Source organism: Lynx rufus, unplaced genomic scaffold (assembly GCF_022079265.1).
Source record: "Lynx rufus isolate CCGP_SWC_20201006 ecotype Redwood Valley unplaced genomic scaffold, mLynRuf1.p SCAF_13, whole genome shotgun sequence".
Lineage (NCBI taxonomy): Eukaryota > Metazoa > Chordata > Mammalia > Carnivora > Felidae > Lynx > Lynx rufus.
In genome coordinates, this window is record NW_025814827.1 from 32,848,022 (window position 1) to 32,870,539 (window position 22,518).

The 22,518-nt window shown below is 40.5% G+C and overlaps 2 protein-coding genes across 13 annotated transcripts in view; both read right to left on the minus strand.

Moving 5' to 3' along the window:
• The window catches only part of MAPKBP1 (mitogen-activated protein kinase binding protein 1), a 54,768-nt gene extending 51,433 nt beyond the window's left edge, over positions 1-3,335 (minus strand). Inside the window, exons 1-2 of one of the 2 annotated variants that reach the window (XM_047075282.1) lie at positions 2,944-3,335; positions 2,181-2,403 (exon numbers count right to left, since the gene is read on the minus strand). In XM_047075282.1, the coding sequence (XP_046931238.1) occupies positions 2,181-2,297 (117 nt within the window). In that variant the 5' untranslated portion in view covers positions 2,298-2,403; positions 2,944-3,335. Of the gene's footprint in view, positions 1-2,180; positions 2,837-2,943 lie in introns of those variants that run through there. The other variant, XM_047075283.1, reaches the window with a different exon arrangement.
• Positions 3,336-6,001: 2,666 nt separating this feature from the next.
• MGA (MAX dimerization protein MGA) overlaps positions 6,002-22,518 on the minus strand; it is a 103,191-nt gene continuing 86,674 nt past the window's right edge. For 10 of the 11 annotated variants that reach the window (XM_047075269.1, XM_047075268.1, XM_047075275.1 and 7 more), the window contains 7 exons: positions 20,745-20,875; positions 17,959-18,010; positions 15,244-15,450; positions 13,526-13,637; positions 13,004-13,237; positions 11,716-11,892; positions 6,002-10,354 (listed from right to left, as the gene is read on the minus strand). In XM_047075269.1, the coding sequence (XP_046931225.1) occupies positions 9,087-10,354; positions 11,716-11,892; positions 13,004-13,237; positions 13,526-13,637; positions 15,244-15,450; positions 17,959-18,010; positions 20,745-20,875 (2,181 nt within the window). In that variant the 3' untranslated portion in view covers positions 6,002-9,086. Of the gene's footprint in view, positions 10,355-11,715; positions 11,893-13,003; positions 13,238-13,525; positions 13,638-15,243; positions 15,451-17,958; positions 18,011-20,744; positions 20,876-22,518 lie in introns of those variants that run through there. The other variant, XM_047075273.1, reaches the window with a different exon arrangement.

Consider the following 22,518-nt stretch of genomic DNA (forward strand, 5'->3'; position numbering starts at 1 on the left):
AGTCTTCAATAAGGAGTGGGGGGTGGTCAGGCATCTGTAGGGTCCTAGGCACACAAAGACAGCAAATACTTTTGGGTGCTAAAAAAGAGACATAAGCCCTCTTGCTGTCAGACTATTCAAGAGTCATTCAACTTCAGCTAAGTATTCCCCTCATTCACAGCTCTAGGACAAACAAAGCCATTTAAAGCAGTCGGAACCACTGAATTCCTATTTGAAACAGGGATGTTTAATGGTGATGCCACAAGGATTCTCTTTTTCACTGTCTTCCTAGAGAGTTTCTCCTCCTCTCTTGCCTCAGGACTCACAGTTACAAGCATCCCAAGCTCTCTGAAGTCTTTCCTAATTGCCCTAAGCTGATCCCTCCCCTGTGCTGCCCTTAACACCTCTAGGCTTACTTCTAAGACAAGCACTCAACATGCCATGTTGTAATTATTTGTTTGTTTGTCTGACTAGCCACAAGCTCTTAGAATTATTATTTTTTTAAGCAGGCTTCCCGCCCAGGGCAGAGCCCAACACAAGGCTTGAACTCACAACCCTGAGATCAAGACCTAAGCTGAGACCAAGGGTCCTTTAAGGTACTGAGCCACGCAGGTGCCCCTAGCCACAAGCTCTTGGATGGCCAGGATATTTTACTCATCACTGATTCCACACATAACAGGCACACAATAAGCATTTGTTGAATGCATTAGTGATGAGTGATACGGGAAGTTTTAAAGAATGGTGACAGTACCTTCTGGATTCCAGACCAAAATTATAGTAAGTATTAACACTGAAGAATAAACTCCCTTCATACATTTCTACTACCTATACCACTCTTGGCCAGAAAAAGAGGTCAAAAGATATGAGAAGATTGCTCTAATAGTGGTAGTCACTGTCAAGTTATCAGCCAAGAATAAGAGCGCTTGCAGCACTAAGAATGATCCAACATAGTAAGTGAGTGAACACTGTCAAATCTAAGACAGTGTCTAAGTTCCAGGCACATACTCCTACCTCTGCAGAATATGAACAATGAACTATTAGACTCCTAATATAGGTCACTATCTCCACTGCCATGGAACCTTATAGCCAATTTCAACTGAATTGAAACATCCTGCTGAAACATACAGGAAAGCCGTTCTCCCTCTGACCAAATCCAAGTAAGGTTCTGCTAAAGGATAGAGATCTGAACTAAGTCCTCCCACAATCCTGCCATGTTGTACATTAGCACTCTAAATCATTCCTCACTGGCTTTATTCATCTCTGAAGAGATACAGGCAAGGCAGTAAAATGCTGCTGTCTCAAATGCCTCTCCCTGTAGCAATCCTGCACCACACAAGGCTACTGTGTTTATAGGCTGCTAATATGACACAAAAGTCTAATCTGATCCTGTGGGAACAAAGTCCCAGATTCTTTTAGGGATTAAATGAGTTTAGTCTACTTTTGTATTCCCAAAATTGTGGAGGCTCAACAAAGTTGAAGAAAGCATAAAGCCAATACTCAGACAAGTGAGGGGATGGAAAGGGACTAGGCCTCTGAGGAACTTCTGCAGCAGGGTGGGATGTGGCTCTTGGCAGAGAGCGAATGAGATAGGCAATGTTCAAGGACAAACCAGGAGGTCTGTTTTACTGGTAGATACCAGGCTCCTTGCATGTTATCATTCCTAAGAAGCCAAGAGGCTCCAGTTAAATTAATTTAGGTTTCTAGAAAAGGCAAATAAATTTGTTTTGACCCCAGGCAAATGCATTTACCAAATCAATTCCTCAAACTAGGTGTTCATTCTGCTACCCCTGTCTTGCATAACCTCAGCTGTGACACTAACACCTGCAGCTACATTAGTCACAACTCAGCCCTTCACAGGATATGTGGTCCCACTACCCTCTTCCAAGAAGGGAAACGGAGTCATCAATTATGAACTGGCTTCCCCAAGCACAGACTTAGTTTGTAGTGAGGCCACAACTGAATCCAGCTTGCCTTCCTCCTATTCGTCTTCATGGAGAAATCTCACCATGCCCACTGCTGCTTCCTTTAACCTAAAACCAAATCATTGTTTTCTTAAGGGGCAGAAATGGGCACACTTGCTCCTTTAGAGCCAACAGGAGCTTCTAGTTCTCCTCTTTCCTAAGAAAGAGGAAGGCAAAAGAGGAACACGGAGCAGAGGAGGGGAGGCTTGGAAAGGGGTGCCTCGCAATACCAGGACTCACCTTGGAGCTGAGGTCTTCTCGCCGGTTTCCTGCCTTACTCCTGCGTAATTTGATGGATGGGGATCGAAGTAGGTTCTTGATCCGGCTGGTAATGGTTGACCCTTCCACAGCCATCATGATGAGGAGCCCCAGGGGACAGTTCCTGGCCCAATCTTGGGACTTGTCTCAAAAGCAGCACTGCCTTCCCACTCCACAGGTCCTTCCAGTATGCCCTCCCACTGACCTGAGATGGCAGAGGCCACCTTACCTTCTGCCTAGTCGTGTCTGCAGCTATTATCTCTAGGTATTACCCTCTCCCTCTTTCTCATACCTGCCTTCTAGCACCGCGCTGTTTGTTACATCTGAAGGACAAACCCATGAAAAAGGGGGTGGGGGGGTGGGGGAAAGCCTGAGCTGCAAAGAAATGCCAGGCCCACGCCTGCCAAAGGCGTTTAGCCGGAGGGATGGGATTGGCCCTAGCAGGACTAGTGGTTGGTCTGGTCCCCGTTAATGCCCAACTGTTCCCATGGCAACTGCGGTGTCTAAAGAAGGAGGCCGCCTAGGCCACTGAGGAGTCCCGCCGGGGGCTTTGGACACCTGAGCTGGCGGCCGTGGGGACACTCGGCGCGGCGGGGCTCGCTGTGGCCCGGCAACCGGTTCTGCCACGGGAGCCTCCCTCCCCCACCCCGACCCTTGGCCCTCCGCAGGAGACTGGACCCTTCTCTTTCACTTCCCTCAGCAGCCCCAGCTACTCGCCAGCGCCCCCGCTCGGGCCCAGCCTCACCAGCCCCAGGGCGCGAGGGCCACCCCGCTCACAGCGCCCTCAGGCATCGCGCTCTGCGATTTCAGCTCCGCGGCGGCAGCAGCAGCAGCAGCTATGGTGGCACGAACGGCTCAAAACGCGAACTACCGCCTGGGCCAAGCTACGGGCTGGTGAGGCGGAGTCTAGGCGAGGGGGTGCGGTCTGTATCCAGGAGGGCGTTCTGAGAGTGGACCAGTAAGGCTTATGGAGGCGGAGCCAATGAAGCTAGGAAGCAGAGACAAGACTCGAGAACTAAGGGTTCCGCACAGGGCAATCGCGGGTATCGCTCCTAAAGGAAGGTCAACGAACGTGCCTTCACAAGTGAGACAACCAGCCTTTTATGGTATTATCAGGCCTCGTCCTCCAGAGAACTGCACTTCCCTGAGTCCCAACAAGACATTAACCACGCCCCCATGGTGCTGCGGTTGGCATTTGAGAGGCCCGAGAGACCTTAGCCAAAACCAACTCCTTGCTCAAAATTACAAGATTGAGGTATAGCTTTAAGGGTCTGCTCCCATCGACCCCAAGTGCTGGGATTTAAAGCGGTTAGAATCGTTTCTGCTCACCGCCTTCCCGGCGCGTAGACCTGCGTGCAAATGACTCCTGAATAGCTCTTAAGATCGCTAAGAAGTGTTTTGAACTGGGCAACCTGATTGGCCATGATCGAAAAGGGGGCGGGAGATGACAGCCATGAACTGAGCTTCAGGTGTGCGAGCGAAGGGAGAGACAAGTGAATGTGCCTGTGAAATAACATGTTTCCTTTAGGCTCCAATGTCTCACCACGCTCTCTCACCTGGAGTTAACAGACTTTCTTGCTCCAGATCTTTTATTTGTTCATGTCAAGTTTGCTCCTTTTCCCTAGTACTGTTGCTTTGGCGAGGTCACGGTCAAGCTTGTTGGCACTATATTTAGTGATGTATTTTTTCGAGCTCATCCTGGGGGTGCGGAGTGGCGCGCGCACAGAAACACTCATATTATTCCATAGGTGTCTCAACCTGAGTTTATTTCCTAGAAGCCTTTTGGCCTCATTGCTACTTCAAGAAATTACCTATGGAAAGGTTAATGTGAGCCAAAAGACTTGGGCCCCAGAGAAACCGTACACGGATATGTCTCACCCTATCCAAACCTTTGGAACCCCTGGGGGAGATGACATGTCAGCAAAAGGATTAGGACCCCTAAACCCATTCCTTGTATAGCCATTTGGCAGAGGTATGTGCTTGTGTGTATGGTAGCCATGTACTTAAAAATGAGATCTGCAAAGCTCACAAGTTGAAACAAAAATCAGGAAAGGCACCTAGATGGCATGAGGTTTCCTACCCTTCCACTACACACAAAATGGGATTTTCACATTTACTTCTCAAATCTGAAGGAAAGAAGCAAGGGTCAGCCACCAAGAGTATTAAATGGGGAGTTGGTTCTTTAAATTTCTTGCTACTTTTACCTCCAAGGGGGTAGCAGCCAATGTAACACTAATAAATAGTGCCACCTGCTGTCCTTACTTGGTGCTACATGCCCCACCAACTGCTGCCTCCACACTCAAGAGTCTCCCTAATTCTCTCCAGATTTTTGTGTCCACTATTGGTTTTCTCACTTACCACTTGTGGCCAGGTGAATGGGCTTACAAAGTGTCATTGGTCATTTCCTGTCCAAAGGTACCCTGGTTTACCCCCTTAGAGAAAATGTTCCCCAAATTACTCTCATCTGAAGCTCAAGTTGTAGAGGCAAATCCAAGCTAATTTCATTGTCTAAAATGATCGAGGTGATAAAACTGAGAACAGTGTAATGAGATATTCTAAGTCTAGAATCTGGGTACTCCCGGTCCAAGGCCAAAACCACATATTATCAATTCTTCACCATTTAGTACATTTGTCTAGGTACCCAGCTTCTGAATAGTCAATATGGGAATAGGATCTAGACTGTTCCCATGCTTAATTCCTCAGAAAATAGCAGTCCCAAGTCCAGTGTGAATAAAACCATTCTTCCCTTTTCTCCAAATAATTCCCAACCCACCCTCCAAATGCAGTTGACCCTTATATTATTTCACCATCCATACACTATTTCACTTTTTATTCTGCTTGTGTATGTCCTAAACATACATGGTTGTCAGATTTTAAAATTCTGTCTGGGAATGGATGTATACAATTGTCTGTTTTGCACTATGCTCATTAGATCAGATTTTAAAATTCACCCTAGGCTTAACATGCAAAAAGGTGCAATTATAAGACCCTGGAAAACTAACAGGCTGGAGTAAACATTTGCTCATCAATTCAATTATTTATTGAGCACCTTTACATGCAAGGCACTGTCGGACAGCTGTGATTGATGCTTGCAGTTGGAAACAGAATGGATCTCAAAACAATGCTTCCAAGACTGCTTTCTTATTTAACAAAATCTCTTCTAATAGCAGAGTTTGTATTGATAGAAGAATTTAGTAGAGCTTAGATTTGTCTCAAAATTCCCAAATCATTTTGTGGTTTAGCCTTCTCACCCTCCACACACGCCTCCATTACACTATTACTCAATGGTTGTATATCTCTGCAGAGCAGTTCAGTCAGTTATGCCTCAGCTTAAAAGTTGTATATATCAAATTATTTCCCTCTTAGTTTCAAAAATGCATTTTTGACTGATCTTTTTTTTCTCCAAATGGCAGTGAGTCTTGTATACCTCAGCTTTAATCTCCTCTGTTTCCAGCCATTCATATTCATGTAAAATTTCATTAGAGGTAATACAACAGTAACATGAAGTACTGATGCCCTTACAACCACTTTCTTCAAAATCAACCATTTTGTGCAAGAAATGTACTCAGATTCTTGTTATCCATCATTCTCTACAGAAGTACCTGAAAATGTGCAGCCTACTCTATGCATTGTTTTTTAATGTGGGCATGAGGAACAAGGGTTATCACCATTTTTCAGACCCGTCTGCAAAGTGCATTTACCTCTCAATTCACCTGATCCCATTCCTTCTTAATATCTAAAACCATTAGAATTAGAAGAGGAAAAAAAAAAAACACAAAACACTGTACCATGTGATCGTAGAGTAGTGCAACGTCTAATGGACCCCTTTAATAAATAAAATCTTTCGTAAATCGTGATACTAGTTAACATATATCTTGCTTTAAAAACATCTGTCCTTAGCCCCTGAGATTGTGTTTATGTCCTGTTATTCTCTAAGGTAACAGATATATTACCTTGCACACATTGGTATTATGAGGCTAGTCTTTCCTCACTGTTGAACAACTTCTTGAGACGAACATTTGCTGTCAATTTGTGGAAATTTTTGAAGTCTCCATGTAAAACACGCTACAAGGATTAACAAAAATCTCTCCAAATGGCAGGTCAGAAACTTTGAAAACAGTAAGGAATTCCTATGATAAAATTACTTCAGTGGTACCTCTCTCAAATGACTCCGGGTATTAGATTTCTCTACTCCAACTCAGCACAAACCTCCCAACACCAAGTCCTCCTTTCATTATTATAACTGATTTATTTCAAGTTTATACATTCTGCCTTCCACTCACCAAACTTCTGTTCTTACGTTTCTAAAAAAATAGTCATTTTTCAAAAGCAGAAAAGGAAAGATATATATTTAATATATAAAAGAAAAGGCTAAATCTGACATAATTATATTCTTAAAAACATTCCATTTATTTACAGATGTATAAAAAGGCGAATTATTGGTCTACTGAGATCATGCTTCTTATAGTGTTAGGGTGAGAGCTCACTATCCTCCCAGTTCCTCAACTCCTCTCACTCAACTACATCTTTCACAATCACACATGTCATTTTCATAGATCAGTTTCTCTTGGGGTAAGGTTAAAGGGTAGGAGTTTTTGGAGATTTGAGATTTCTGTCAAGACTGCCTGACTGTTCTGAAGATAGAGCCCTCCTTCAAATTAGCCTTCACAACTTACTCGTTCTAAGAGGTCTTGAAAACACCATTATCCTGGGAGTTTGTAATGACATCTGCAGCCTTCTTGCAGACCTGGAATCATCTCTCATTTCCATCTTTGTACATCTCTCATGAACAGAGTCAAATATCTTTGCATGAAGAACTGATTATTACCTCTTTACTTTCTTCTAAAAAGGGAAAAGTGTTCAGAAGCAGAATGGTCCTTCTTTTCCTGAGGATTATTCACTCACTTGCCTTCTCCTTGGCTGACCCTCAAAAGCCATTAACAAGAGCCTTGGGAAGTCAGGAGGAAATGTGAGGACGAGACAAGCAAGTTAATAATGGGAAACTGCTATACCTGGATTAAAATACTAGGATCTCCAAGGTCAATTATTAGCAGGGGAGACAGGTGCTGGACTCCTTGGCTAAGGCATTGAATGAACTCTGCTGGGTAAATAGTGGGAGGGATAATGAGAAGCTAAGGGGCACTCATTACCTACTTCAAGCTTCTTCAGTAACTTTTAGAGGAGGGAAGGTTGAATGCTGATGAGCAGGTCTAGAAAGGCAAGTAGCACAATAACAACAAAGAATTTGCTCCCACTGCAATTGCAGAGGAAATTTTTCCACCCTTTTCAATCTAATTACCAGAGTTACTAGAAAGGGAACCAACCATGGAAGTACTAATTCACTGGCTAGAACTATTCCAAAGCTGGCCTCAACAACCTACATCTGAAGATCTGCTGAGTGGGATTTGGCATAAAGAAGGCAAGGGGGATGTAGAAGAAATAGCATCACCTAGGCACAGCCCAGGCACTGGAAGCTCTTGTGTTAGTGTTTCACAACACAAGCAAATCCTGTCAATGAAGACAGAACAGGGGTTACATTCCAAAATATAATTATTTAAGAAAGGCAAAATGCAGCAGCTAAATCCCAATCTATACATTTTCAGAATAGTGATTCTTGCCCCCAGGAGTTTCTAAGAGACCCCTCAAGTGCACCATGATTATTTACAAACTAGATAGGAAACATCATTTTCTATACTCAATACAAATCTCATCTTCTAGGTTGAAAACTTCAGCCTTTGAGAAATCTATGAAAACAACTATACAAAAATATAAATATCTTTATCTTTACAGGCTGTCAGTCCTTCATACCCTGACAGCTTACGAGTGAAAAAGCTCTACAGATCATTGAATCCATGGTAGCAGGTAATAAAAAATATATCTTGTGATTCAAATACTGCCTCATTTCCCTGGTAAAGAGTGCCTACTGTGACTTTTCTTTCCTTTACATCCTGTGCAGGTAAAAGTGAATGAAACCTTCAAGCACCAGGAGACTGGTTTGATTTGGGAAATATCCAGCCCCACAATTTTTTTTTGTTTTGGCCACGGTCTCTGGTCTGGGCAGGGAATGCTTTTCATTCTAGCTGTCTCTTGAGTGATGTGATATGTGAAAAGGGGAGGGCTCCCTCCATGCCTACTTCCAAAATATGTATCCCAGGTAGAAACCCCTGGTACCGTGAAATGTCTTTTCAACACTCAGACAGTAAGGGAGAGCTAGTATTTTAACATCTGAAAATAATCACCTCAGTAATAAAAGTTAAAAGCATTCCTACTTTACCAGAAGGCTTGGATTTGTAATTCTGATTGAAAGATAAGGAAATGGAAGCTACTTGGGATATGACAGAAGAGAATATTTTGCTGAATGACACAAAGCATTTCACTTTGGTATTCCATGGTACCCATCCTCTCTCACCCTACTCAAACCACCAACTAAAAACTCTCTTCTGGATCCCTTTGCCCGAGTGCATCACATTCCTTGGATTTCAGACTTAAGCCACATAAACAATAGCTATCCACTACAACTCAGCCCATAACAACTGCAAAGTCTCAAGCAGCTTTTTCTCTGGGAGGGAAGAACTAGGAACCACTATGGACCTAGAGTCTTGTTATGAATTCCTTGGGTAAGAGGGGCACCTCGTGTTCAGTAATGGATCACATCTTCTTAGAGAGGATGAGGAGACCCAGCACCACAAGTGAGGTAACACATTTTAACATGATCAGAATTTCATAGTAGTAATTTCTTATACCGAGGTCAGCACCCTACCCCCCTTTCTCTACCATCATCCACTGCATCAAAGTCAAGGATCACAGTTCCATGACACAAATAAACAGATGCCTACAGAGAAAGGAGGTTTCCCTCATAGCCTGGCTTCTGCCTGAGGACAGGAAAGTTCATTTCCCTGCAGAACTTGGTGAGGCCCCAGAGTTGCCCAATTTGGCCACAACAGGTGCCAATGTAGGCATCACCTTGCTCTCCCGGCATTCCTGGTCATTCCCTGTTAAGTTCATTTTGTGTCCAACTTTGGCAGCTATAGGTGCCAAACAAGGCATCACCTTGAGACCCTGACCATCTGTATCACTAGAAGGATTAGCTACTTTTAAACCTAGAGGTGCTAACTTTGGCATAGGCCTCCACAAAGTATCTGTGCTGTTGTTCTCTAGGCCAGCCTTCATGTGTAGGATGGGAGGTGAGGACACATTTTCAAGCTCTGCAGGGACACCAGAAGTACTCTTCCCTCCATCACTGGCTTTCCTGTGAGAAAGGAGGGAATCCTTTATCTCAGAGTCGATAACAATCTTAAGGACATCTGGCTCAGACGCTGGTTCTGCAAGTTGTTTTTCATTCTCAGAAAAGTCATCATCTTCCAAGTGCAAGAGGAGAGGACTGACAGAGTCACTCTCCCCTTGTACATCAGGCAACTCTTTCAAACCAGTTCCCAAGTGGCCAACCTGGAAAGTCGCTCGGTTCCCAGGAGGAAGTTTACTGATAAAAGCCCGTCGAGCATCCCCTGGGAACTCCGTATCCATAGAGCTGGGCAGTTCAGCCAGGCTAACAGAGTCATCGTTTAGTTGCTGATTAAGAAAGGCAATCTCATTGAGCAGAGAAGTCAGTGTCTCATCAGTATCATCCTCATCTTCCATATTAGTTAGCAGTTCGCCGGGATCCAGCGCTGCTTCCTCTATAGCTGATGCTACCTTTCTCAGTTCCATCTCTATACTGGAGTCTTTGAGATCTTTCACCTTCAATTTATGAAATGTGGACTCCTTTGGCTTCAGTTTCTCCCGTCTAGATTCACACTCCTTCCATTTATATTGAATACCTCTCATTTCACCAGCAATCTTTTTGGGTAAGAACTCTTGTGCTTCTTGCATACTGGAAACATCAACTATTTGTGGAAAACCAGAATCTTTATTTGCCAGAAAAACTGGTGTTGGACCCAGTGCCACTCTGCCGTCTCTATGGCTGCCTCTGGAAGAGATTCTACCCGAATCTTCAAAGGAGTTATCTTCATTCCTGACAGTACTTTTCAGGTGGTCAGGTGGCTTGCCATCAGGAACTTCATGAGGATATTTGCTGCCACCCATATCTACCAAACCTCCCTCTGTGGCCAATGATGTCACATTAACAATTCTTGGCATCATAAATAAGTCGTCATTTTCTGGGGGGGGGAAAAAAATTAATTTAGTTCTACAGCAGTAAGCATTCCTCTCTCATTCATACCCAATGACCTGAGATCTCTCAGAAAGTTGGTAGTCAAAATTCACCAGTTTACTTTTATCAAAAAGATGAAAGGAACTATTAGTTCTTCAAATTATGGAGACCTAGCTTAACAAGAAAATAGGTAGGGGCGCATGGTGGCTCAGTTGGTTAAGCGTCTGACGTCGGCTCAGGTCATGATCTCGTGGTTCATGAGTTCAAGCCCCGCGTCGGGCTCTGTGCTGACAGCTCAGAGCCTGGAGCGTCCTTCGGATTCTGTGTCTCCCTCTTTCTCTCCCTGCCCCTCCCCCACTCATGCTCTCTCTCACTCACAAAAATAAACATTAGGAAAAAAAGGAGAAAAAAAAACAACCTAAGAAAATAGGTAAAAGGACTAACCAAAGGACTGCTTAATATTCTTTGATATTACAAGTTTTATTTAATATTTTATAGGAAAGCTCCCTGGTTAATTCTTTATACTGAGGCAGACATGCATCTTGATTCTGTTCACCCAATTAACTGCTACTCTGAGGGAAAAACGAAGCCCTAGAGGCAGCACTGTAAAAGAAAAGATGACCACTCCAGAATGAGTTTAACAGTATTAGTACTGATAAAGATACCCTTCTGCCTTAACAGAAATTTAGGTGCCTGAAACCTAAATCATCAAAGTGAGACTTCCTTTCCAACTCTACTCCTTATCCCCAAAAGGGAGTCATGCTCAAACTGAATCCGGCTGGTAACCTAGGAGTGCACCATCTCAGAATACCACATAAGATTGATAAGTATTTGTCAACGCCAAAAACTAAACAATGACTCCTCATCTTCCTTTTACTTTCAAATATTTTCAGTGTTTTTCCTATTCAGAATTAACTAAAAATCACAAAGGAGTTCCCAATCCCATGTTTAAAAAAAAAAAAAAAACAATAGAGCCAAACATGTTCTAAAAAGAGGGTCAGGGGCGCCTGGGTGGCTCAGTCAATTAAGCGTCCGACTTCAGATCAGGTCATGATCTAGCAGTTTGCGGGTTCAAGCCCCACGTCGGGCTCTACCCACGTCGGGCTCTAGGCTGACAGCTCGGAGCCTGGAGCCTGCTTCGGATTCTATGTCTCCTCCTCTCTCTGCCCTTCCCCTGCTCTCTGTCCCTCAATAATAAATAAACGTTAAAAAAAAAAAAAATTTAAAAAGAGGGTCATCTCCTTCCAAGGCAAATGCAAACATAAGAGATCTTATCATTACAGAACACATTCAAAGGCTTTCTCTCTCACAGTGAGATATCAGGGATAACTTTTTTACTACCCATAGAGGACAATACTTACAACATACCTGATTGAGCCACAGCACTGGTGGCAGCTTGAGGCTTCAGATCGGTTTCTAAGAGAGCAGGAGAAACAGTTACCACTGGTCCTGAGAATAAAGGACCTTTTAAGGTGAGCAATTGCCCTTGCGGAGTCATCACGATGTTGGCAGAGGTGTGCGGAGTGTTAGAGGGTGAGGTATTTTCTGTAAGGAAAATGAGAAATTTGTTAAGGATAAAAGGTCTGCAATTAATGCTAGTATAGCCTAGAAGCCGAGGCAATATCCCTAAAACCACACATTGACTTAAAAGGCAAAGGGTAAAATTTCAAATTTAGTTAGGGTGCCTCAACTGGGAATTTATTTTTTGACCACTTTTCACTGTGTAATGGGTTATCTGTCCACGGATTCTCCTAAGGGACAGAACTTATGTTGAGGAAAAGAGCTAAGGAACCACTTTTTCAACAGAATGGTCCCAATAGTCTTGACAGTGAATCAGGATAAAGGCATGCAAAATCCTATCCCCAGGCTTGTTTTCCTTATACACCTCTAACAAAGTACTTTAGGTTTCTAGCTCTCAAACCTCTAGCTTTTCCATCTATGAAATGAGGTGGACTAGACAAAATGATCATTAAAATCTTTTCGTAGCAATAACATCATTTGAATCTGCAATGTTAAAACTAACTCATATTTTAGTATCCATCACTACTTTTCTCTTAGATATCCTGGTTGATAAAATGGGCCACCCAAAGAATAAAAAAGGATACACTATTCTCTAAGAATATAAACAAGTAATATAAAACCAATATAGCCTCATTTCCAAAATCAAGATAGGAGAGAACAAGAACTTAAAACCAATTTACTTTTGCTCCTTAACAGCAACTGATTGATGGGCAATCTGATGAAAATGGAGCCTGACTCAACAAAATTGATTTTTTTTTTAATTCCAATTTATTAGTTTCAGCACGAGAAATAAAGACCCAAACTTCCTCAACTTGTGAACAGAATTACGGGGAAATCAAGAGTTTACGTATTAAAGTCTGAAAAGATGACAACTTAAAAAAATACTCACTGAAACATTAGAATAACCTGACTGCTATCAAAAGTAGGTTTTACAGGTTACCATAACTGGTAACTTCTTAGGATTTACTTGAATGTATAAAGTTAGAAACTAAAATCTAATGTGGTTAATATTTTTTATACAACCCATCTTTAATTCATTTAATTAAATCTAAAATTATGGCCAAAAAAAGACTCAGTCCACTGAATTAAACTGATGTTCACCTACATTAAGAAAAGCAAAACATGTCCCTCCTACCTGCGGCCTGGTCTCTTTTTCTGGAAAGAATCAAAGGTTTCCCCTTCCTGTTATTTATAAACATCTGTCCAACATCTACAGATGATGCAGAAGATCCTTCCTGCTGTTTGCTAGTTCTGGCAGACACATCAAACTCATCTGATCCCATCTTCTTTTTTCTTTTTTGTGCCTCTAGTGCTTGTTGTTTTGCATAAATATACTCTAACTTCTTCAGGACCACTTCTTCTGTCTTACCTGTAGGTTGATAAGGAATAAACCATCACACGGCTCATTATATGACCCCACATAATAGGAAATAGGGTCAACTGAAATCCAGTTGATTTAACTATATTCCCCAAAATTATGGAAAGCAAGAATGATTATATTCCAGAAGAAACACCTCACCCAATCAAAAGGTAACTCTACTGTTAACTCTGGGAACCAAGCCATAAACTAAGTAATATCTGAAAAGTCTACTAAGGATTACTCCTCACTAAAGACGTTATATTATATTCTATACCAGAGATCATTCACATATCTCACCTGAAAGAGATGATACTTTCCGTATCAAAATATTCCGTTTTCGAGTCAGGAGATTTTTCTGTCCTATCAATTTGTCTGCCTGATCTGTTAGTCCCTGAATTTCGCTGAATGCCTACAAACAAGAAATTAATGTCATGTAAATTGATTCGCTCTTTCCTAAGAACAGGTAAGGCCTACTCAATTTCTTTAATGAAAAAAGTTTGACGAGTATTTTAGAAAACTTTATAATGTCATTTGAAACAATTCTTGATGCTTCGGAAACTTATCTGTTAAACTGCAAGAGGTTTTCTGGCTTATTCTTCTAAGAAACATGATTATTTCCAAAGAGCATCACTGAGTGGTTCACAGGTATTTCTACTACTACAAGGAGATATAAAACATTTTGCTCTGCTTTGATTTTAATCAACTTTACTTTCCTTTTAAGATTTTATTTTTGAGAGACAAGAGAGAGAGACAGAGAGAGAGAGAGAGAGAGAGAGAGAGAGAGAGACAGAGAGAGAGAGAGAGAGAGGGAGGGAGGGAGGGAGGGAGGGATATCAAGCAGGGGAGGAGCAGAGAGAGGGAGACACAGAATCTAAAGCAGACTCCAGGAGCCCAACGCAGGGCTCAAACCCACAAACCAGGAGATCGTGACCTGAGCCAAAGTGGGATGCTCAACCAAATGAGGCACCCAGGCGCCCGTAATAATCAACTTTAAAATCACCTCCCACAGGGCATGTGCATGGTGGCTCAGTCAGGTAAGCATCTGACTCTTGATTTCAGCTTAGGTCATGATCTTGAGGTTCGTGAGTTCAAGCCCCACATTGGAGCACAGTGCAGAGCCTGCTTGGGATTTTCTTTTTTCTTTTCTTTTCTTTCTTTCTCTTTCTTTTTCTCTCTCTCTCTTTCTCTCTCTCTCTCTCTCCCTCCCTCCTTCTGTCCCCCCTACCCCGCTCCTGTTCCCTCTCTCTCAAAACAAACTTTAAAAAAAAAACCTTAATGGGTGCCTGGGTGGCTCAGTCGATTAAGCGTCTAACTTTGGCTCAGGTCATGATCTCATGTTCAAGCCTCGCATCGGGCTCTGTGCTGACATTTCAGAGCCTGTAGCTTGCTTCTGATTCTGTCTTTCCCTCTCTCTCTGCCCCCCTCCCCTGCTTGCAGTCTGCCTCTCTCTCTCGCTCTCTCAAAAATAAACAAACATCAAAAATCTTAAAAAATAAAAATAAAATCACCTCCTAGTCTAAGTAAAGTCTGGCTGAAATAACTGTGTTCTACAGGAATATGAATGTTTGCCTTATACTCCTCCAACTTCTACTCAAAAGCAATTTAATTACCTTAGATATTTCAGATTTCCTTTTAAAATGGCTGGCAATTGTTAAAAACTATGTTAAAATATCACTTACATTGTGCTCTTCACTGTAGTAAACTGTTCTAGTGCTATGGAGAACACCAAAAGAGATTCAACTCTAGAGTCAACTAGAGTTTCTGACTTAATCTGAAGTAAAGATAGTTCTGCCAATTAAGAACCTGACTTCCAATAAAAAACTACTTTGACTCAGCAGCTTAAGGGTTCTTCCCCTTACAGGATTTGCTGGGAGTTCACTAGTCCACATTCAAATGTTAAATACAAGCTCTACTTCAATCTCCCTCTTAGGGTGATGATTCTCTTTCTCATAGTAGCTCTAGAAGATTCTCTTAGTCAAATTCTCGTTTGTCGGTCATTTATAGAGAACACTTACCCTAGTGAGAATGAGACTTTTGGAAACCTTAGAAGAATGAAGCAATCCCAAGGTAATCTTCAATTTCTCAAAGAGATCCCTCATTTCACCACGCCGGCGACGCTCATTGGCAGTGTGTGTCCGGCGATAATAAGCAAAAGCTTCTGCTTCTTTCTGTAGTTTTTCACTCCAGTAATCAGGCTTCAGTTTTAGAGGAATTGGTGGAGCCTATGCAAACAAAAGATAGCCACCTGATTATCTTTCATTTGTACCTGCCCTCTTCTTCCATCCTAAATGGCTCTGTTCCATACCAGATACCCACCATCTTCTGTCTGGACTATTGTTAACAACCTTTCAATACTGGTCATCTTACTATAAGTCTATCCTGCTGCAAATCTAACTTCAACAGTGTAAATCACTCTTCAGCTCAAATTTCAGTTGTTCTCAAATGAGGAAGAAAGTGAGGCGAGGCAATCTAAAAAAAAGCTTATGCAAGTAATTTATTATTAAAACTTTTTTTCATGACACAAATTACATAAAAATTTCAACAGAATCTTAACTGATGGAAAACAGGTTTAAAATATTTTTCTTAAAAGCTTTAAGATCGTTTACAATTTGGTGACGGATCAACTATTATTCTTCTTAAATCACCTTTCTCTCCAACCATTCCAAAGTGCGAGAAGTTTCCAAAACACACTATGCAATCTCACACCACTTTGCCATTACAGACAGATGGTAGCTTGCACCCATTCCTCCCACCCTACCCTCCAAAACTTAACATTTAAAAGTCAAACTTTGCATTTTTCAGCAAAGTCTTTCTTGACCCTCAGTATGCCTTAGACTTCTTTCTCTTATTTATTCTACTTCACTTTTACAAGTTACTTATCACTGAAAAGAACAGACGCATATAGGGTTTTAAATATAAATATTTGAAGAGCTTATAATGAAAACCAACTGTGCCCTATACATGTATCTGGATCCTTAAAAACAACAACTTTCTGTTTCTTTTAGGCTTTTTCTAGTTCCTAAATCTATACTCTATGTAAGAAACAAGATAAGGTTATTCTTTTTTTTTTAATGTTTATTTATTTTTGAGAGAGAGAGAGAAAGAGACAGAGCATTAGTGGGGAGGAGCAGAGAGAGAGACACAGACACAGAATCCGAAGCAGGCTCCAGGCCCCAAGCTGTCAGCACAGAGCCTGATGTGAGGCTCACACTCATGAGCCATGAGATCATGACCTGAGCCAAAGTTGGACGCTTAACCAACTGAGCCACCCAGGTGCCCCAAGCTTATACTTTCTAATTTTCAATGCTATCTATCTACTCTCTGCTATACACAAGATTTAGCTCACACCACTGTCCCACCTCTTACAATCCCATCTTCCTAATATAGATGTATCATTAATTCTAATTCTTCTCTTGATCCCTTTGTAACTTGAGTATAATTCTATCTCAACTTCTCATCAACAGTGTCTCTTTGTAAAAGGAGGATATCAAGCACTCATATCCTTCCACGTCTTCTTCCCTCTATTTCTCTTCTCTCTTTCACCTTCCAATTTGTCATTTCTACTTACACATTTTTTCAAAACTGCAAGTCTTCCATACTTTATTCACAGATTATAGAAGTTTGAAAAAAATTATTAACAGTGGCTACCATATTAAGACAATGTGACTACTACTCAAAGCAAGTAATAATGACATTTCCTGTCTTCTACAGTTTCTTGGTTTTGTTTTTCCCCTTCTGATGTCTCTAATTACCCTTTTTTTTTGACACCGTTGGTCTTTATCACAATCCAGATAGTACCCCAAAACTCTTATATAAAATCATGGTCTCTCTAAAGTCAAACTCCTTGTGCATTATATAGTATGGGAAAATAAAAAGATACAAGATAGAAAATTAATATCAAGTCTAAATATAGCAAAACACTACAAATGATTTATATGTAATAATAATTAGGGTATAAACAATGGCTTGTGAATACAAGCTATAATGAAAATTCTTACACCTGAAAATATTTTAGGATGAATGAAAAAATACAATATAGTAATACATGCAAAATTATTACAATAATGTAATTTATGTATCCCCCCCCAAACAAACCCAGACTAATCACCCAGTGGTTTCTGAAAAGACTTAAATACCACTTTCCACCTCAACCCCAATCTCCAGAACTGTTTTTACCACTTAAATCAAAAAGGCAGAGTAACAACTGGAAAATGGTTTAAATAATCAAACTCTGTTTCATTCATAATGTTAGTACGGATAAAGAAAAAAACCCCTTGATTAATTATGGTATAATGACGTCTAAGAAAATCAAAGGAGGTTCCGAATTTAATGGCTCCATGAATTGCTACCCATCATTTCAGAGAATAATTTTTTAGGATACTGAAAATCATGAATCTCAACAAGAAAAACCGCCAGGTTTTTTTTCACATCACACAGAGAATTAAGAGTATAGGATTCGTTTTCAAGTAAGCACGTCAATTTTCATCAACTCCATAACCATTTTAATTGTTCTAGAATATTCTATCATCTGGGAGTAGTAGAAAATTAAAAGGGGGGGAAGCATTTTAATACTATAATTTCATTAAGAAAAAGGAGCAGATTCTATTAACTCACTGGTAAAAAATTGCCATGAAAAAAGTCATAGCTAATATAACTAACGTTATTTTAAACCCTAATGACAAATGTTATCAATTTTATTAGATAATTGTCATTAAACATACTGTAAATACCTTTCGACTCCTTTCAGCAGCTTTTTCATCTGCAGAGATATGGGTACGGCACCTAGGTAAAGACAATATTTTCCAATGTCTTACTGAAATAGTAACCCAAGACCTATTTCACAGCTACACTAAACAAAACCATCCCAAATTGTTTAAAGTGTAACCAGCTTCTTTTTGCCAAGGCCCTATATATATGTGGCAATATAATTTAATTCAACAGTATGCCTTTTTCTCTCTGGGCGAAACAGTCCCTACAATTGCTAATTACTTTTTCAAACATAAAATATTTCATACATACAAAACTATATCAACAAAATACATAATGAACAACCAGGTAACTACCACCCAGCATGAGGAATAAAACATCTCAAAAATACAGGAGATCTTATGTGCAGCCCACCCAATCACATTCCTTCCTCTCTTCTTTCTCATAGGTGAACACTCCCAAAAAGAGTTTTTACCATGCACAGCTTTGCAGTTTTACTAGTAATGTATACCTAAATAAAAAATATTATGTAGCACTTTAAACATTATACACTATAGTGTACCTTTCTTTTTTATTTGGGGTGGGGGGGGATGCAGGGGAGAGGGGCAGAGAGAAAGGGAAAGAGAGAATCCTAAGCAGGCTCTGCCCTGTCAACACAGAGCCTGATGTAGGGCTCAAACTCACAAACCAAGAGATTATGACCTGAGCCAAAATCAAGAGTCAGATGCTTAACCAACTGAGCCACTAAGGCACCCCCCCCCCAATATAGTGAATCTTTCATTTGATTTCACTCAACATTACATCTAAGATATTGATACACGCAGTTCTAGTTCAATCATTTTAACTGCTATACAGTATTCCAAAGTGTGAATTTTCAAAGTGTGAAATTTCTTTTTCAGAATTCTAATAGTTATTTAGGTTATTTCCAAATTTACTCAATGGCAAACAATACTGCAATGTACAGTCCCATGCATGTCCCTTTGTACATACGTGTGAACTTTTCCAAGGTATACATACCAAGGAGTGGAATTGCTGAGTGGAACAAGTGCATGGAAGTCAACTTTAGTCATGTCACACTACTCTCCAAAGTGCACCAATTTACATTTCCACCTGCAGTATGTTCCCATCGCTCGACAACTAGACACAACAGTACTATCAGAAATCGCAATTACTTGCTAATTTTATGGATCTGAATTAATGAAGCCACTGTGATTTAACATGTATATCTCTAATTACTTGTGAGTTTGAACAAATTTGTATGTGTTTATTGGCTATCCGGGTTTCCTCTTCTGTGAACTACCTGTAATATCCATTATGTACTTATCTACTCCATCAACTTTTTCTTAAGGACTTAAATAATTATTGCATGTCCTTGATACTAATCCTTTGTCAAACATGTACTGCAAATATTTTCCTTAGTCTGAATTTGTCTTTTCACTGTTTTCATGGTGTGCCGACAGAGAGAAAATTAGATGTTTACCAATCCACTCTTTTACAGTGTGTGCTCTTTGTGTACTATTCTTTCTCTCCATTTATTGAATTCATCTTCAATGTCTTGCAATAACATTTTATAGAAGTTTTACAAAGGTTTTGTTAATACTCCTTAACAGGTTTTCTGTTACTATTATAAATGGCATCTTTTGGATAACATTTGTTTGTTGCTCATGTTCAGAAAATCAATTTTAGTATAATGAACTTCTCTCCAGCAATACTGCTAACTTTAAATCTAATTAAATTTTTACAAGACTTAAACTATTTCAATCTTCACCAGTAGGCAAATGAAGTAGCCTCCAAATAGCTCTGGAATGAAGAAAATTACTAGGCCTATTTCTCTATCCTTACACCTTCTCAGCATCACCAGAGACAAAGAATTACTCTTTCTCAACTCAGGGCTAGTTTACATCATGAATGAGATAACAGGAAAAAAGCACAATGTCTGGCACACAATAAGAACTCCTATCTTCTTTTCCATCGTTCTCTCACACCCCACAATCCCCAATACAAGGCTTACTAATGGAATAAACTTTCCTGAGCAAGTCATCATACTGTATTTTGGTCTCATCATGTGAACAGGTAAAAATTTTCCTAACTGTATCTTACCTGTTCAACTAGTAAAGTAACCAAATTTAGAATTTAATTCCTATTCTTTTTTTTTTTTTTATTTTTTTATTTTTTTATTTTTGCGACAGAGAGAGACAGAGCATGAACGGGGGAGGGGCAGAGAGAGAGGGAGACACAGAATTGGAAACAGGCTCCAGGCTCTGAGCCATCAGCCCAGAGCCTGACGCGGGGCTCGAACTCCCGGACCGCGAGATCGTGACCTGGCTGAAGTCGGACGCTTAACCGACTGCGCCACCCAGGCGCCCCTTTAATTCCTATTCTTAAAAGATAAAGGAACTAACCTCTGTTGAGTAGTCCGCTAGTGTCAGTTACTCCAGCTGCATATATTATTCTTATAGAACACTTCAAATTGGGAGCATTTTCCTCATTTAATCAGTAAAAACTCTGATTCAGATTAACAACTTGCCCAAGCTTAAATAGCTACATACAAAACTAGTATTTTAATACCAACGTGTCAGGCTCCAAAAACACAAGTTATTCATATTCACACATGGTCTTGTAGCAATAACCAAGGCAAGTTAATTACCTCTGAATTCCAGCTCCCTCCTCATCTACTAGTCAGAAAAAAGCTAGAGGAACAAAGGAACCAGGCCAGTTACCCAGAGTTCCTAAACGGAACATTTAGTTTTGTTTATGGTCACAAAAACAGTAACAAAAAACAAAAATCCAAAGAGAAATTAAGACTTACGGCTGTTTAAAAGTCTGCGTTTGGGCAGCTGTGGTCTTCATGTGAGCAACATTAATATCCTCAGAGAGCTCTTCCACAGTCTCTATGTCCACCTGCTCCTCATCATCCTCAATGTACTCTACACAGTTATTCTGAAATAAAGCATTCCAAAAGTCAATAAAATATTGGGAAGTAAGCACACCTAAACTTTTCAACTGAATGCTCCCCTTATAAAATCAACCAGGGCCCAACATTGACTTTATACCATGAATACAGGTGATCCTAAACTTGTTAATCGTTAAGAAGGAATTAAGTTATGAAGACAACATATGTTAAAACTAACAACCAAGCACTGCATTAAAAATCATAGATACATACTAGACAGACATTATTAGACTATATTGATGCTTCAGTGTTATTTCTAGCGGAAAAATTCAGAAATTTTACAGAAATATTAAAGCTTCATAAATCTTAAGATTAATGAGCAATAAAGTAAAATCTGGTGAATGGAAAAGGAGAAACGAGAAAAATTCAGGTTCTATTTTAAGAGTGCTTCAGGACTGGGGTGCCTGGATGGCTCAGTCATTTAAGCATCCAACTTCAGCTCAGATCACGATCTCACGGTTCATAAGTTCAAGCCCACATCAGACTCTGTGCTGACAGCTCAGAGCCTGGAGCCTGCTTCAGATTCTGTCTCTCCCTCTTCTCTATGCCCCTCCTCTGCTCACGCTCGGTCTCACTCTCTCAAAAATAAACATAAAAAAAAAAGAGTGCCTCGGGGCACCTGGGTGGCGCAGTCGGTTAAGCGTCCGACTTCAGCCAGGTCACGATCTCGCGGTCTGGGAGTTCGAGCCCCGCGTCAGGCTCTGGGCTGATGGCTCGGAGCCTGGAGCCTGTTTCCAATTCTGTGTCTCCCTCTCTCTCTGCCCCTCCCCCGTTCATGCTCTGTCTCTCTCTGTCCCAAAAATAAATAAACGTTGAAAAAAAAAAAATTTAAAAAAAAAAAAAAAAAAGAGTGCCTCATGGCTAACCCCGTATCACCCACAAAGACAGACTCAATGCAGATATGAATAGAGAATGTAGCCCAGTCTTCTAAGCCTCTCAATCCCGCACAAGGATAGCTTTTGAAGAATTTCAGGTATTGAAAAACCCCAAGCTTGTCATACTTGATAATACAAAAAAAGAGTCAATCAGTAAGCATTTATTGAGCACCTATCATGGAAGCTTATTGTGTATTTTATGTAAACAGTAGAACATACGGATTTTGGGATCTACAGATATTTTTAAGTCCACCTTTAAAAGTAGTGTTTACTATGCCAGAAACTAAAGCAGGAATATGTTATCTATAATTGTAGTATACCTGAGAGACACAACTCAAAACGAAGCATCCCAATAACCTCATTAATTCTGTTTACACTTGATGGAAAAATTACTTACCCCCATGAATTATAGGTTCCATAAGCTGATAGACACTAAATGCAAGTCATCATTTATGTTTCCCAATTTAAGCACAATTTCAACAATGTATATTGAATTTAAACAATGCAAATAATATATATTAACTTTAGGAAGCTAAATCAACAGTGTCCTGACAGAATCTAAAGAGTTTGAATAATAATGTAGGTAAATGCCTTATATTTAAACTGAAGAATGTCTGCCTACTGCATGACTTTAACTGCAGGCTTTGTAAATAATATCCAATAAACTTCACAATGGAAGACTGAAATTAAATAGACTACTCACTACTTTCCTTACACTATTCCAATATAATAATCACATGCACAAAGATATCATA